At 42.5% G+C, this 15621-nt stretch overlaps 2 protein-coding genes across 2 annotated transcripts; both read right to left on the reverse strand.

Annotated features, from left to right (window-relative positions):
• Positions 1-56: 56 nt before the first annotated feature.
• Positions 57-5786, reverse strand: eed (embryonic ectoderm development). Its single transcript, XM_053866188.1, has 12 exons — positions 5649-5786; positions 5039-5191; positions 4820-4912; positions 4618-4683; positions 4181-4306; positions 4042-4123; positions 2945-3036; positions 2728-2861; positions 1519-1624; positions 1288-1446; positions 1121-1194; positions 57-683 (listed from the first exon to the last, which is right to left on the reverse strand). The coding sequence occupies exons 1-12, from the start codon at positions 5766-5768 to the stop codon at positions 557-559; spliced, it is 1332 nt and encodes a 443-aa protein (XP_053722163.1). The 5' UTR covers positions 5769-5786; the 3' UTR covers positions 57-556.
• A 271-nt stretch (positions 5787-6057) lies between these two features.
• pwp2h (PWP2 small subunit processome component) lies at positions 6058-15257 on the reverse strand. Its single transcript, XM_053865946.1, has 21 exons — positions 15112-15257; positions 14719-14831; positions 14550-14644; positions 14367-14466; positions 14143-14286; positions 13936-14071; positions 13628-13863; positions 12657-12800; positions 12493-12563; positions 11884-12020; positions 11480-11628; positions 11257-11404; positions 11043-11193; positions 10786-10966; positions 8605-8752; positions 8117-8225; positions 7297-7362; positions 6997-7215; positions 6555-6705; positions 6406-6480; positions 6058-6338 (listed from the first exon to the last, which is right to left on the reverse strand). The coding sequence occupies exons 1-21, from the start codon at positions 15127-15129 to the stop codon at positions 6173-6175; spliced, it is 2757 nt and encodes a 918-aa protein (XP_053721921.1). The 5' UTR covers positions 15130-15257; the 3' UTR covers positions 6058-6172.
• Between the last annotated feature and the right edge of the window lie 364 nt (positions 15258-15621).

The raw sequence follows: 15621 nt of genomic DNA on the forward strand, positions 1-15621 counted from the left end.
TCACGTGACTTACGATCAAACCCACTTGAGCGTGTACAAAAATAACTTTATTCAAGTCCACAGTCATTTACATCAGCTTCACAAGAGACTGTTAAGCTCGTCATCTGCTGACCGATCAATTTAGAAGCAGGTGTCTGCTTATCTTCTGTGTGAAGCAACACTTGTTTCACGTACTTCAGAATCACATGCCTTTATCATCACCATAACATTCCCTTGACCTAAAATGTATCGTCAATAAAGTGAAAGTATGGCATGACAAAAAAAGGGCAGCTGGGTAAAATGTTACACAATCATAATAAAAACAACTGGGTTATTTTCGTCATTGTCATGAGGTGTAGGTGTGCAGCCAGGATGTTTTACTTCAAAGTCAAAGGTAGACTGCAACTGCATAGGAAACTAGAAGGCACTCTGAAGGGACAAAAGCATCTTGAAAAAGTGTGGCCAAACACGCGTCAAAGAGCCATGATCAAGTCTACAATGAAAAGAAAACAGGAAACGCTCAAGCGCCTTTTTACTAACTGAAGTGTGACTTTGAAACGTGTATTTCATGTAAGCTTCAGCGCTGTCGATCCCAGCGCCAGATGGAGGCATCATCACACACAGCGATCAGGATGCTGCTGTCCCGGCTGAAGCTGGTTTGACGGATGGCCGATGTGCATTTGGGAAGCGTCAGCGTGGTGCATCTGTGGGACCAAAGCACTTCCTCAGTTAACATCATTAAAAAAAAAAAAAAAAAAAGAGGTTGGCAATAATTCTTTCCTCATGCAAATATTTTTTTACTCCAACAAACCAACAAAAAAGATACTGGCAACATCATTATTCAGAATATTTTGAAGAATATTTTGCATTGAAGAGGCTCAACAACATGCTTAAAAGCACTATATGGGAAACATCATTGGCCACTCGGGTACTGAGAACATCTTCCTTTAAGCCACATTTAGAACAGGTAAAATATGAGGGATACATTTGCCATCAATTGCGAGTTAACTCGGCTTCAATGCGATTGAGATTAAACATTTCATTGAAAGATTTAAAGATCAGGCAATAATGGCTCCCTGCAAAATCTTAAAGGTGAACAAAAAAATCTGTATTGTTTGACAAAAAAAACAGTAAAACTCACTTTGCTTTATGCGGATCCTCCACCTCCAGGTCCCAAACATAAAGCTTCCCCACCTGGTTTCCAAGAGCGAGCATCTATTTAAAAAACAAAATGCACATTTTGATATCTGATCCACCAGTCCAGTTCATCTTGAAAAATGAAAGCTTGATTCTGAAAATACTAATCACCTTCTGCCAGAAGTCCATGGAGAAGCGCATGTACCAAATGTCACACTGACTGTAATCAAAGCGTCCCAGTATGGTCACGTTAGACTCATTGGGTTTGATGTGATCGATGTCGTCCTCCATTTTGCCAGGTTTCCAACATACAATGGCATTTTCACAAGACTAGGGAATGAGATTCAAACACTTTCAGGAACCCAAAACATCAGTTCAATATTGTGAGGAGTCGCCGCTTACCTTTGATAGAATGAGGTCTCCGAGCCATCGCACGCAGTCCACATAGTTGCGATGAATGTCTCGGGTGGAGAAGTCTGGAAAGTGGATTTTCTCAGACACGAAAGGTCTGAAACACCAATAAGACAAGAATCAAGCTTGTGCTGTACCAGAGCTGTTGTGTGGGACGCCAGCTTCACCCACTGTTCTAAAATCAGATGGCATGAATGTGAGCCCACTGACGCCACCGCACCTTATACCTGGACATTCTGGTCTGATATTACACGAACTGAATCAACTTCCGTTCACATCCCTCTTTCTGCTACAATGACATGGTGTCTTTGTATGTACTGAATATGGAAAGCATCTACCACCTTCATCCTTGAAAAAAAAATAGTGTGTAACATATGGTAAACACTTCTCACTTTATTATACAATATTATTATTGTCGGAATTTCTTTTGCTACTAATAAAGAAGTTTGGAGCAATGCTGAATGAGGGTGTGTGAGAAAGAGAGAAGTTATGTATATGTTGGAGTACAGTGGTGGGAGTGAAGCAGACACTGGGGGCCTAAGCAGACATGTAACTTGTTGGTGGATCCAAGGTCAGATGGATGAGGCTGGAAGGGAGCCATCCTCTCCAGGGCTGGATGGAACTGGTCCCGATAAGAGCCACCTGCGTCCGAAGGAGGGGAGCAACGGCTGAGGAGACGAGGACGGAGCCCAGGTGGAGAACTTTTGTGTATAAAGGGTCAAGACCTCAGATGGTTTACTGTCGCTCTACTGGACTACTGCTAAGGCAAAGTCAGGTGTAGCTGCTGAGCCAGAATTCTGCTTTGGTATTAGTCTCCTCTGTCAGGGAATACATTTCTTGGATATAACTTGTTGGATTCTTGGTAGTAATTCTCATGAGTAAACGGACGGGCAGGTGAGGTGTATTTCCAACAACTGACGACGCATTATTGGAACATGCGTACCTCACCATTATGTTATGTAGTATTATGATGTAATGACAGTCACAAGTGTGATGGGCTAACAAGGCAACATGAAACAGCGTCCTCATTTTCAAAGCCCAATAGATGGCACTATGTGCTCTTAAAGTTTGGGTTTGCACAGCCATTTCAATGAAACCGTATATGATTTTTACACCGAGAGTGCCACCTACTGAGTGCTGAAAATGAGGACAGTGTTTCATGAAGCCTCAGTAGCTCATCATAAGGCATCACTACACCACCTGTTGGTCTTGGATGGGTTGTATTCATAAGACCCACGAATGGCTTTCTGCATTCGTTCAGAGTTGATCCGCCAAAGTTTCAAAGAGTGGTCCATCCCACATGACATGATCTTTTCTCCCAGAAGATCAAAGTCCTGCAGTGTGGTGGAAGTAGACATTATTAATATTGAGCGGTTTTGGCAGACTGCCTTAAGACTGTGACAAGGGCTCCACCTACAGCACTCAGGACTTCATCGCGATGACCCTCCACACCTCCGAATATAGCCACGAGGGTGTCCGTTTGGATGTTCCACAGGCGAAGGGCGTGGTCTGAGAGCACAGACTGATTAGACCAGATGAATACATTGGCCGAAAGTAGCAGAAACTTATCAAGAAATTATTTGGTCGGCAGATATGAAATACTTAACTTTTTTTTTTGATAGCAGCAGTGGTACTACCCTAATTTGATCATATTACAATGTTGCTTGTGATGTTATATTTCAAGCTCAAAACACACTAAATGATCTAATTCTTTTTTGTTCTTTTTATTTTTACATCCATATTCAGCCACGATGGCAGTTCTGGCTAAACATTTAAGCACTTTTCTCCATGAAAGACGTACCGTAATTTCCAGACTATAAGCCGCTACTTTTTGCTCGCAGTCTGAGACGTGCGGCTTATACAGCAACGCGTGAGTTTTACAGGCTAGAGAGCGTCATGCTACCAAAATATAGAGCCTTGTCACATCAAAACGATGAAACCACAGACGTTTTATCTTAAAGTGGCAATGTTTTGAACTTCACACCTTGAACACAACACCTTAAAATGCGCTGTTTTTGCCCGCTTGTCTGCAGCTCCGCCCACACAGCTGATCTCCTGGAGGACCGGAGGCAAGAGGCAGCAGCTGAGACCGACTGTGGAGTCGGAACTTTTGACACTCAGGCGAAAACAGCACATCGCGAGTGCTTCAATGTCAATGAAAGATGTGAGGAGTTCACGATTCAAGTTCAGAACATTGCATTTGTTTCATGAGTCTGTCTCCATGCTGGACCTCGTTTTCAAGAATTGATCTGCATGCATTTTTAAGCCGGGCGCAGCACTGACCAACCGCGCAGACAGCGCCATGCTGCAGCTTATGCGTGAACAAGATCTATTTTCGTTTAGTGGGTGGGGCTAATATTCTGGTGCGCTCTATAGTCCGGAATTTACCCTCCTCCTAATGATGGGCGTAAATGCGCGGCTTGGTCGAGACCTGGCCTTTCATAAAGGGCTTTTCTCATTTAAGAACTTTGTGTTCATTTGCACTAAAAATCATTGGCTCAAAGGGCTCTGTACCTTTGCTGACAGAGAGGAGAAGATTTGGATCCCTGGGATGAAACTTCAGCTCGTTAATGGCATTTCCATGACCCACGTAATGCTGGAGGAGAACCAGGTATTTAGAAAACAAAACCAACAGAAGGGAAAGCAATAGTACCTTGATGCACTGCATAGTGATGTGATTGATCACCCGAATGATCCCTCTGGATCCAGCAACTGCCAGCAGGGGGTGACTTGTGCTGGTGTCATAAGTCCAGGCACATGTGTAGAAATTCTCGTCAGCCTTTTTGCAAGTTTCAGTTAAGAAAATGCACCTTAAAAACTCAAACTATAATAACTATGTCAGATGAGTTTACCCAAGTTGGTGTGACAGACGCGAAAAACAAGGAAAAGAAGACAAACCTATCAAAATTCAGATGAAAACGGCACATAAATGAAAGCTTTAACTAAAGCTAACAATCACAGAGAGCTGCCTTGATTCCCATTTTTTAAGACACTCCTTCACGGTTCCCGCCCATAGAGCAAAAAAAATGTTTTATATAAAATATAAGTATAGTAGAAGATCTGAGAAGATGAAACGTAGTCAGAGGATACATCAGCATCAACGTAGGACTGCAGCAGGCGGACCTCTCCCTGAGAGTGACACTCGTACAGAGTTACCTTGAGGGGAAAAACAGATTGAAGTTTTCACAAAGCAATTCAGTTACAGACAGTAGAGACTATAAAACGCATGAATTATTGTCTGCACTTTTGTATAGCATGTAATCGTCAAGTGCATGTAAGTGTTAAGTTGTACCCGGTTACTGCCAACTGTAGCAAACACCAGTGGATCTCCTTCCTTGCTGTGCCAGTTAAATTGGACTCCAAAAAGGGGCTGTCCGTGGTCCTCCTTGAAAACATAGGTTGTACAAGGAAATGATATGAACTGATCTCAAAGGAACACATGCAGTGAAGGTGGAATTTTTGGCTCAAATGAAAAACTATAATGAGAGAGTTCGCTTCACGTCTTACTCACTCGAAGGCTGTTGACACACTTGAAAGAATATCTGCACTTTTTGTACTTCCATTTCCCCTTGCCCCAGCTTTTCCTGCCAGGTGCGTTTGCGGTGTTGGTGGGTGTGTCAGGTCGCTCCGCATTTGTCCCACTTTCAACGCTCACTGCATCATCCTGAAATGTAATGAATCGATGCGCTCAAACGACGTGTCACAGAGAAACATCAAGGGCGAAGGCAGACAAAAAGTAATAATCCACACAGCCTTGTCCAAAAACCTACTCAGACTTTGATCGTTTAGTACCTACATTTCGAATCCTGACAAAACTGGAGGTCTATTATGATGGTAATGAGATAAGATGCTGTTTGAGAAAAGGAGGGACTAAGCAGAGACGCTAACCCCAACAACCCTATTTCGATCATCTAGTATTGCTGCTCTCATAGTCTCGATGATGATCCACATACAGCGCAAAAGAAAACAGAGCAAATTTCAAGACTGTTTTCGAAAGCCATTCATTGAATGAACAAAGCTATTCACTTTAGCTGCTCTGCTACTTTGCTCCGACGCTAACGGGCTAGCTGAGAAAGCAGGGCGTTTAGAAGCTGCACGGACAAAACACAAAAGGCGCTTACATTCTCATCTCCTGACAAATCGGGATTGCTGTTCTCGTCACTGCTCAGTTTTTGCTTCTTAGCCGGTATTTCTTTTCCCGCTTGAGAAGGGGACTCAGACATGTTCTTATTTTCCCTCATGTTGGCTCAGACTCCGCCTTTTCCGCCAATTGCCGCCACGGCATGTGGGTATTGTAGTTTGAATCAGACATATATGTAGTCCAGAAACCATCTTCTAGATTATTCAAAACTAAAGTTTTTGTATATACACTTTTATACAATAAACTGTATGATTAACGGTAACAGCTATTAAACAAAGCAATGCAGCCAAAATGAGCGATTTTAGCATCCTTTTGATCTCATCCATATTTCATACTTGTCCAACAAGGGGTGATCGAGATACCCTCGTAAGTGTAATAAAACAAAAACATGAAACAAACATTTACTTTTAATTAAAAAAAAAACAGTTTACAGACATTCTGTATGACAGTTGCAAAGCCCATAGTTAGGTTTTAAAAGATGAGGAATGAAGATTGCCCTGCAAATTACAAAATCATATCTGCACCCTCCAATGATGCTTCGCTCATCACTTCTTCCTCCTGCTCATCCTCATCATTACTGTCCTCATCGTTCTCCTCAGCTGCCCTCTTCATCCCCCTCTGCTTGGACAGAGCGACAGCATAGCGGATGGTGTACATGTTGAAGTCACACCTGCAACAGACGACACATTGAATTCTGGAAAACGCCATGGAGACACGAGCCACATGTCGACACTTACAGTTTGGACAGGTCGTCATAATGTTTCTGGATGCTCTTCTGTAGCGCCTGCAGTGTAGGCATGATGGCTCCAGACCTGAAAACACCAATGAATCTTGTTCACAAGCTTGGTCTGGTGCAGGAAAACTTCAGGGAACAGGACTTCCTGACCTGTTCTTCAGTTTCTGCCCATTCAGCATGAGCAAGTTCTGCGCCCAGGTCAAGTAGAACTGCAGGTGACCCGACTTCTCCAAGCAGGTGGCCAGAAAGCCGAGCAGTTTCTCGACGTAAATATCAGGGATGGAGCCACAAACCACAGGAACTACAACACAGAGAGCAACACGATTTGTTGGAACCTCCATGTATAAACTGCTCTCTATCATGTTAACAACCATGATTTAAAAAATAAATAAGAAACATACAAATAAAGACAATCAGAGACTATATGAACTACATCACTTCCAAATCCTGCTGCAAATGACTCGTAGACTTTAACATAGTAGAGATTGTGAAAACAATATGTTTAAACAAATTCATAATGAATCCCAACATGAGCCTGTTTGCAATGTTGCTCCTAAACTTAAAGCAACAGAGTAGACTTGCTTCTACGCACTTTGCTCATGCGGCACAGACTCTAACACTTGGAGCGTGAGCGGTTTCTCGTTCAGTCGGAAGGCAAGGATTATGGCGGATGCCCAGTCTTCCAGCTGCAGTTGTTTGCGTATGCTAGCAGGGGTCACATCCAGGTCCAGGTCATATGGATCGAAAACCATCGAACTGTCCAGGGAATATATCAGCAGACCCTCGGTGGTGGTTGCAGCCCAGCTCCGACCTGACCAGCAGAGGAACAGAATTCAATTTCTGTGATTTAAAATACCATGTGAACAAATGGTCTTCTTTTCCTGCCACTCACCAGTGGGAGAGAAGCGCAGTGAGCTGACCCTGATCTCGGGCTTAAAATGACGTGAACTCATATCACCTTTAAATGAAGCAAAAATATGTTAGCAATAGGAGTAATAGTAACAGGTGCAGATAAACTTATCATTATGGACACATTATTGTAATCTCATTTAATCCTGATATAACTGCTGTATGGGACTAGTTTGTATTTGGCCTAAAATTCACCGTTTTTCAGTGCAGGAACCAGGTTTTTGCAGCCGTTTCATGAGACAGTATTGATGGGTTGATGAGGTTCTATGAAACAGCATCCTGATTTTCAGAGACCACCAGATTGCACTGTCTGCTGTAAAATGTTTGGACTTGAACTAATTCAATGAAACCTCACATAATTTCAAAACCAAGGGCGCCATCTAGTGGCCTGTGACAAATAGGATACTGTTTCATAAATCCCTGCAATACTGTTTCATGATACCTCATCTACCCATCACTAATATAGAGGAGGAAACGTAAATTTAGATTACGCAAAATGAAAAAACTATTTTTGTGAACTAAAAGTCAAAACTAGACCTAAAGGGGCTACTCCTCAAAAAGAGATGCCACAACAACCCTTGTGCAATGAATCATTGTGTCCCTCCTCCTTGCTCTTTTTCTTCATCTTCTCTTAATATGTTGCAGTGATCCCTTTGAATAGTAGAAAGGCAGCACAACTAAATACAACAGTGGTACACATTACTAATTGCAATGTTGGAACAATACATTGCTTTAAAAAGTCAAGTGATGGAACATCAAAAGCTTTCATCTCAGACATATTAATTGTTCAGTAAGATATGTACCCCTGCGTACTCCTGGAAGACTGATGTTGACGGCATCTTCATCACCAGCTCCTTCATCCACCAGAGCAAGGCTGCCAAACTCCGTCATCTTCCTTCTATCTAGGAACTCCTAAAAAGGTAACATGTAACAGTGAGCATATTTCATGTTACATCGAGCAACTCTGCGTCACGTGATGGAAAAATTATACTGTTACTGTTCAGAGTAATGGAAAGTTACTGACAATGTTCAGACTAAAGCAAAGTTGCGGATGAAGGCTGCCTCATTGTTTATGGTTGTACCACTCCACCATGTTTTCAGAACTCTGATCGCAGACTGAATGTCTCACAGATGCTCAAGGTTGTTGTTACATTCTGGTTTGTACCCCTCCAGTCCAGTGATCGAAGTGTATGCTTGCTGAGAATGCCTCAGTGAGACAGTCAACTTCATACAGTGAACTTGCAAAGATTCTTTAATAAAAATTCGTAAACGGTCACTGCAAGAGACTCACCTCCATGCCGTCGAATGACAAGTTACAGGAAATTTCAAACTTCTTGATGAGCATCTGCTCCTTGACGTTGTAGATGCAGACAAATTTGGACTGCCCTGCGGCAAGTACTGACTCCCCGTCAGCTGAGTAGCACAGAGACGTAAAGGACCTGTTGATAGAGTAGTGAAGAGTTGATGAGGTTTCATGACACAGTGTCCTGATTTTCAGAGGCCACCAGATGGCACTGTCTGTTGTAAAATGTTTGCACAACCAATTCAATGAACGTCACTAAAGCAAGATCTAGTAATCTCTGAAAATCAGGACACTGTTTCATCAAGTCTGCAATACTGTTTCATGACAGCTCATCTACCTCTTGGTACAACAGAGTCAATGGCAAGTCTGGTTAATGCAGAGCTGTAACTCTACAGGACCTTAACTATATGAAACAAAAATATACAATATACGACAGTGTTCCCTCCAATTTTTCATGTGTCCGAACAAACACACAAACCCTCTGAGTGGTCACATGGACAACTTGTGAGCGATCAGTTGTTGTCAGCTGTCGTGACTGCTGCAATAGTTTATAAGCGTTTAAAAAAGAGATGGGAATCGGCATAATTTGCATTGAGGAATGGAAAATGTGTGAAATTGAAAAATAAAAAAGATAGAAATAAAAGCCATTCAATTGTCTTTGAATTGTATATATTCTTTACATATTTCTTCAACTGATCATAATGTAAAATATTCACAATACATTATATTTCTCAAGAATCAAGGCACCAACAATCTTCCAATACAATAAGTAAATTAAATTGTCATTGACATTGCACCATTGAGGGCGCTGGATATCAAAGAACCTCAAGCAGCTTTTACAAATATTTACCCTGTCTGAAATTGATTGACAAGGCTCACGAATCGGTCTGGCGTGAGACTTAATTTTGACCACTTGAGGCCACCGTATTCTATGATCGTTTGTCATGGAACACTGAGCCTGTGTGGATCAGGCTAAAATGAATAAGGAACAGGTTTTTTTTCACTGAATACACAATTAATTTCCTCACTCGACATGGCACGTAGTCTCTGAAAGCTGCAATGCAACGGTTCTCACTCTCTCTCTCTTTTCTCTCTCTCCTGTGCACAACTGTGCAGGCCCCATTTGGCTCAGTGTGTTTTGACCAACCACAAGCCACTTTAAAAGAAATCAGCTCTAAAACATCAGCCAGCTCCAATAGTCCATTTCAAATAGCCGGCGCTTCTAGTTGCTATTCGTTTTATTGTGTATGTAGCGATGTCACTCTGTGGACGGTCTTAAGCACCGCTGCACGGGAGGACCTGTGGAAAGTACCGCCAGTTAAGGATGCACGCGGTCGAACAGAGCTGCAAGCACTTAATTTTAATGGTCTAATGTCACAAGGCTTTTTGTCTGGACGGCAAGAAGTCCGGTAGTCCGGAAATTGCAGTAATTTAAACATAGATATTTTTGTATCAGCAGTGCACAATTGCACACGCGCAGAACTTAGAGAGAACGTTGATATATGTTCAGTGTACAGTCAAATAATTGTGTAGATGAAGTCAGTAGCTGTTGCCTCAATAACACTTGGAGCATGCAGGAGTCTCCCGGGCAGTTTTTTTTTTACTTGACTGACCCTTATTAATTTAAGAAAAATACCTATTTTAGAATGATTCATCCCCTTACTACAAGCCATGTGTCTATAGTTTTGTTCATCTTCTTTGATATATTTATGCAAGATAAGCATAAAGTTGTTTCAGCTGTGTATCTGTCATGGTTTTCTAAACATTTATTTTTAAATTTTTAAATGTTTAATTTAAACATTCATTCATTCAAACAAAATATATATGAAGGCGTGCCTCTTGATAAAATAAATAAAACCACGTGAATTTTGATGCCCTATTTTGCTCACATTCTGCAAACTGCACTGCTCCCCAGCGCAGCTCGCGGCACGCACCTGTTAATCGCGGGACAAATATGGCGACTGCGAGGGAAACACCCCTTTCATGGAAATGTGATTACACGATGAATATGGCATTATATCGGCACTATGAACCTGACATTTATGGAGTCAGGGCTGAGAATAACTGAGTGTCCATTTTTTTTCATGTTTTGCAGTTCAGAGCGCCCAGACACCCACCTAGCTAAAAGCCTGACCTGAATTGTGTCCAGGCACAGTCCAGTCCACTTACTTGCCCTTTGCAGAGTGTTTTGCCGTGATTTTGTCTGTTTCTTTGCGCCCTGTTGCCAGGTCGTGGCGCCCAGACACCGAGTTAGTCTGTGTCGCTGTGCTTGGGTCCCAAAAGGAGATTTCACCATTAAGGGTTGCCACTGCCAGCTGTTGACCATCGGGGCGGTAGGACACACACAAAGCTGAAGAAGACACACTGTGACCATTCACTGAACAGGAGAGGGCTGAGATCCTGCAAGTCAAAGAAGGCTTACTCACCATCTGCACATTGAGGGAGGGATTCCTTCACCTGCCAGCTGTCCTTCATGTCCCACAACTTGACGGTGCGATCCCACGAAGCACTGGCTAAGATAGACTGGACTGGACTGAAACACAGGCAGCTCACAGGACCTTCATGGCCTCCAAGCACCTGAACAATGCCACAGATTAAACACCATCTAAATGGTAAAACAATCATTCAAGACAATCATACCTCCAATAATCGGCCAGTCTGCATGGACCACAGAAAGATCTCAAAAGAATCCTGGGCTCCAGCGCTGACAAGCTCTCCGCTCACATCAACTGCAAGCGATGAAAACTGCGCTGGCCGGGGTGACGTGAACGTCCGAAAGTTTCGATACCTATGTGTCGGGAATCAAAAATTGGCAGCTGCCCTTGCAAACTCAGCAAACAAATTCTGGCACTTAAAAATTCACCTGTGCAGGTCATAAGCTCTAACAGTCCCATCCAGGGAAGCGCTGACTACGACGAATCCGCTGGAGGTGAACGTGACATTGGTGATGCTGCTGGTATGCTCTGTGAAGGTGACGAAGCAAAGGCAACTGTTGGTGTTCCACACTTTGACCTACAGACCGCCAAAAAAGGAAAAAAAAAAAGGGAGAAGTTACTTTTATGGTCATGGATTTCACTGTTTACAGTGGCTGAAGACAGTTATAAGTCAATTGTGAGTCTGGTGCTGCTTGTTTCAGCTGACACCTGATTGGTTAAACTGTGTGTGCTTGTTTGGTTAGGTCAAAAACGCATCCACTGCGGCCCCTTTGAGGATCAGCTTCAGACCCCTGGTTTACAGTAAGACAACGAGGGTGGTACACTTCCATACTTTGCCATCGTCTCCTCCTGTAGCGATGTACTGTCCGTCAGGTGAGTAAGCCAGAGACGCCATATTGTTGAAGTGTCCCTGCTGCTTGAAGACGTACGACTCGCTCTGCCACTCCCACACCAGCAGCTGACCCATCCCTGCAGCAAAGTGACCATGAAATACCAGTACACCATCAAGCGAGAGACAAAAACAGTGCAGTGAGTAGCAACTCAGGAAGGAGGTCAGCAGGTGTGCGTTGAATTAATGGATTATTTATTAATCAGGGTTCGGTTCCAGTTTAGGACTGGATTAAATGTGCCGCTGTTTGTCAACCAAAACCTGATCATTTGAGGTTTAATATTTCTGATCAGCTTTCAACTACTTGAACTGAACTGGGAAGTAATGCGGGAGTTACTCGACTCAAACAGTATTATAGTGTAAAGCTGCCATGAAGAGTCAATGAGCAAGATGAGATCTCACAGTGAAACAAAAAAAGAGCAATATTGATGTCATTAATGAGTTAATGATAACAAACATCTCAGGGATTTAATCTAGAAAATTCATCCTTATCAATTTGGTGGATGACTAAAAAATGCATAGAACAACATAAAACAAAATATTTTTTCTCACCTGAACATCCAAAGCTGATCCAGTCTCCAGAGCAGTTCACAGCTACAGAGGAGATTCTGCGATCTGAAATACTGAAAAAAGATAAGAGCCGGTGGTTCATTCTGATCTTACCGATTGCCCAGGAATTCCAAATATGAAGCTTTGTTCAGGAAAAAATATTTTACCTGAGTGAGTGAATGAGATTAAACTCAGGAAGTTCATGCAAGTGGAAGATTCCAGAGGCGAAACCGGTGACTAAAATGTGAGTGGATTTGTGGAAGGCTGCAGCAGTCAGGTTGTTGAAGTCGCCTTCTTTGTTGAAGAAGTGTCTGCAGGTGCAAAGGAGAGGAATAAGCGTTGGGTTGTGCGTCCCTGTTTTAGACTCTAAATCCTTAAACCCCGTCATCCACACAGCAATAAACAGACACCAACAACCAACAAACTAGAAAGGTGCCAAAACAAGGCATGCCTCCACGGGTGACTCTAACTGTGATCTTGACATTACTGCCCTACATGTATTACATCTACACAAAATATAGTGAATTATAGTCATAGTGAAATGGACACAATCAGACAGCATTTGGACGGAAGGACAAATGAATGAGAAAACCATCAAAACTTTGGCACATCCACATTTTCAGTCAGTATTCAGGCTTGAGCTCATTTTTTGAACCAGAGTGGGCCACGTGAGGAATGGAACTCTTGAGCACTTCCAACAAACCAACAGATCAGCACTAAAATCAATCACTCTTAAACCAGCCCGTCTCCAACCAATCCAGAAAGTTTAATAGAAAAACTTTGGATCAGTTTACAAGCAAACACAGGGCCAACACAGTTTTTATAAGTGAAGCGAAGAGCAGGGGTTCTTCAGATGCGTTCCTGCCATTTCTTCAGTAGAAGGTGTTTGACAAATTGTAAACAAATGTCGGCAAAAACGTACCTTTTCCTAGAAGTGACTTAATGACACAATTCTGTGTTGAAACTCATCTATGTCAAGCTTACAACAAAAAAAGTATTTTGGTTCCAGCAAATATGGAAGTCACTGATCTGTGACAGTTGTTTGCCACAGTCTAGCATCTCATACGTAACATGTAAACACTTACCTGATGCTTAATACACAGAAGAAACAATAAGCTACAAAATGAATTACACATACTTGCTTGTCTGCTTGTATCTGACGCTCTTTCTCTTCTCCTTCTCCTTCTCTTTCAAGGACCCTGTTTTACCCCTGATGACCTCTCCTTCTTCTCCCTCAACCCTGCTTTCATCCTCTTCCTCCTCCTCTTCAGTAGGCATCTTTGGTTTTTCCCTACTCTTCTTCAGATAAAGCCCTTCTGGGTCAGTGTCACACTCCCAGATGCAGAGCACCCCATCCTGGCTTACAGTGTACAACTGGTGAAACAGAGTGAGACAGGTTAGCGATGAGAGAAACATGAAGACAGCATTGTAGAAATACAGACTTACATCCAGACTGTCCTTCTCAAAGAAACATCCCACCACAACGTCCTTGTGTCCACCTAAGGAGTAGTAGATGAGGTTGACCCAGCGCTCTGCACCGAAGATCCATGTTGACATGTCTTTGCTGCCCACAGCAAAACACCTAGAACAGATGCCGCATCACAACTGGCCTTGAGCTATACTGCACATAGAGAACATCTGATATTCACTCACTTGGAGTCATCTGTCCAATCGATGCATGTTGTTTCGTCGTACGGGCCGAAGTAGCTTTTATCAAGAACAAAAGCGTTAAATTCCCTTCGTTTTCCAGGAGCATGGTACAACAACGTCGCATTTTCCTTCGTCACAACAAATTTCCTACAGGCAAAAAAGTAACATGAGTCAGCATCAGTGTTTGTTTTCCAGATTATATCAATTTATATTGAAGACATTCTGACCTGCCATCGGGTGAGAAGCGGATGCTGTTCACAGGTCTGTGGAAGTGGAAATGATGCAGGATGGCTCGGGTGATAAGACTGACCAGCACTGCAGCACCATCTGTAAACCACACAGCATGTATGAGCTGCATTTTCTATTGTGGAGGATCAGAAAAGACAACTTAGGTGTGTAACTGTGAGTACCTTCATCGACAACAATGGCCAAATTCCCGTCAGGAGAGAGACCCACACAGGTGATGTTCTTAGTTGTAGAGATGGGTAGTGTTTCGGATGTGTTGCTGCCAAACAAAATACACTCAGCATTTAAACGCACTTGCATTTAATCGCTAAATTCAAATGCGATGTGGCTTACTTTTTCAAGTCAAAGATTGAAAGTCTGTTTCCAACCGGACTGATCACAGCGTTGCCATCTCTGGAAAAATTTAAATTCCCTTGGCGGTAGACAGCACCAAGTAGATTCGAAAACTAAACAGAAAAAAAGGTTTACGTACAATAAAAGGCACAACAAGCAAGTGAAATGATGTTTGACTGCCTCTATTGTACGCAATACGTGACGAAGATATATTGTATCCGATTATACCAATAGTGTTGACAAATGCAAGACGAACAGTTACGAGGGAAAATATTCGTGAATATATACGGATATTAGTAAACGATACTACTCGTTTGCCTCATGTCAGTGAATTCTTATTGAAATAACATCATAACGAATTGAGTTCGGTGTCGAGAACAGATAGTGACCTACCTTGTAGGCAAACTTCATGTTGAAATGAATTCCCGAAAGCTAAAGCATTTGTTTAGCTAATAACTGTAATAACAATATTATTTTACAAACGCTCGCTCAATAACACACACGCTTCTACTCCACACGTGTCTGCATTTTGTTGTCACTTGACAACTTGGTTTGAGTTTCACCTACAGCGCCCTCTGTTTGAAAGGAGGGTAAACGACCAGTCTTGATAGGTCACTGCGGGAGTTTAGTCTTCCTCCTGGGATTTGTAGTTCGATTGTTATCGAATTGTCTGTTGGTTATCGTATCGAATTTAAGTTCGTTGACTCGTAGAGGGAAGCCAGACCATCTATTTACATCTCTGATTTTGTTTTCAGCTTTTCATTGGAACTGGAAAGATCAAGTGACAGGATTTCATGATTCTGATGCGCACACTTGGTTTCTTTTACTGTTAGAAAGACAATAGGTAAATCGGACATTGCAAGGATAAAAGACCTCTGTGTAAAAACCACGGGTAGTTTTGCA

Source organism: Synchiropus splendidus, chromosome 1 (assembly GCF_027744825.2).
Source record: "Synchiropus splendidus isolate RoL2022-P1 chromosome 1, RoL_Sspl_1.0, whole genome shotgun sequence".
Classification (NCBI taxonomy): domain Eukaryota; kingdom Metazoa; phylum Chordata; class Actinopteri; order Syngnathiformes; family Callionymidae; genus Synchiropus; species Synchiropus splendidus.

Bases quoted from the DNA above. Each gene is read 5' to 3' on its own strand.
- eed (XM_053866188.1), bottom strand. From the start codon at position 5,768: ATGAGGGAAAATAAGAACATGTCTGAGTCCCCTTCTCAAGCGGGAAAA. The intron at 3,037-4,041 runs GTACAGAGCCCT...CTGTGCTCTCAG, and splicing joins TCTCCTCTCTGTCAGCAAAG to ACCACGCCCTTCGCCTGTGG. The intron at 2,862-2,944 runs GTAGGTGGAGCC...ACCACACTGCAG, and splicing joins GCGATGAAGTCCTGAGTGCT to GACTTTGATCTTCTGGGAGA.
- pwp2h (XM_053865946.1), bottom strand. The intron at 12,021-12,492 runs GTGAGAAAAAAT...ACTTTGCTGCAG, and splicing joins GATCAGCTTTGGATGTTCAG to GGATGGGTCAGCTGCTGGTG. The intron at 7,216-7,296 runs GTGAGTGGCAGG...TCTGCTGGTCAG, and splicing joins ACTGCGCTTCTCTCCCACTG to GTCGGAGCTGGGCTGCAACC.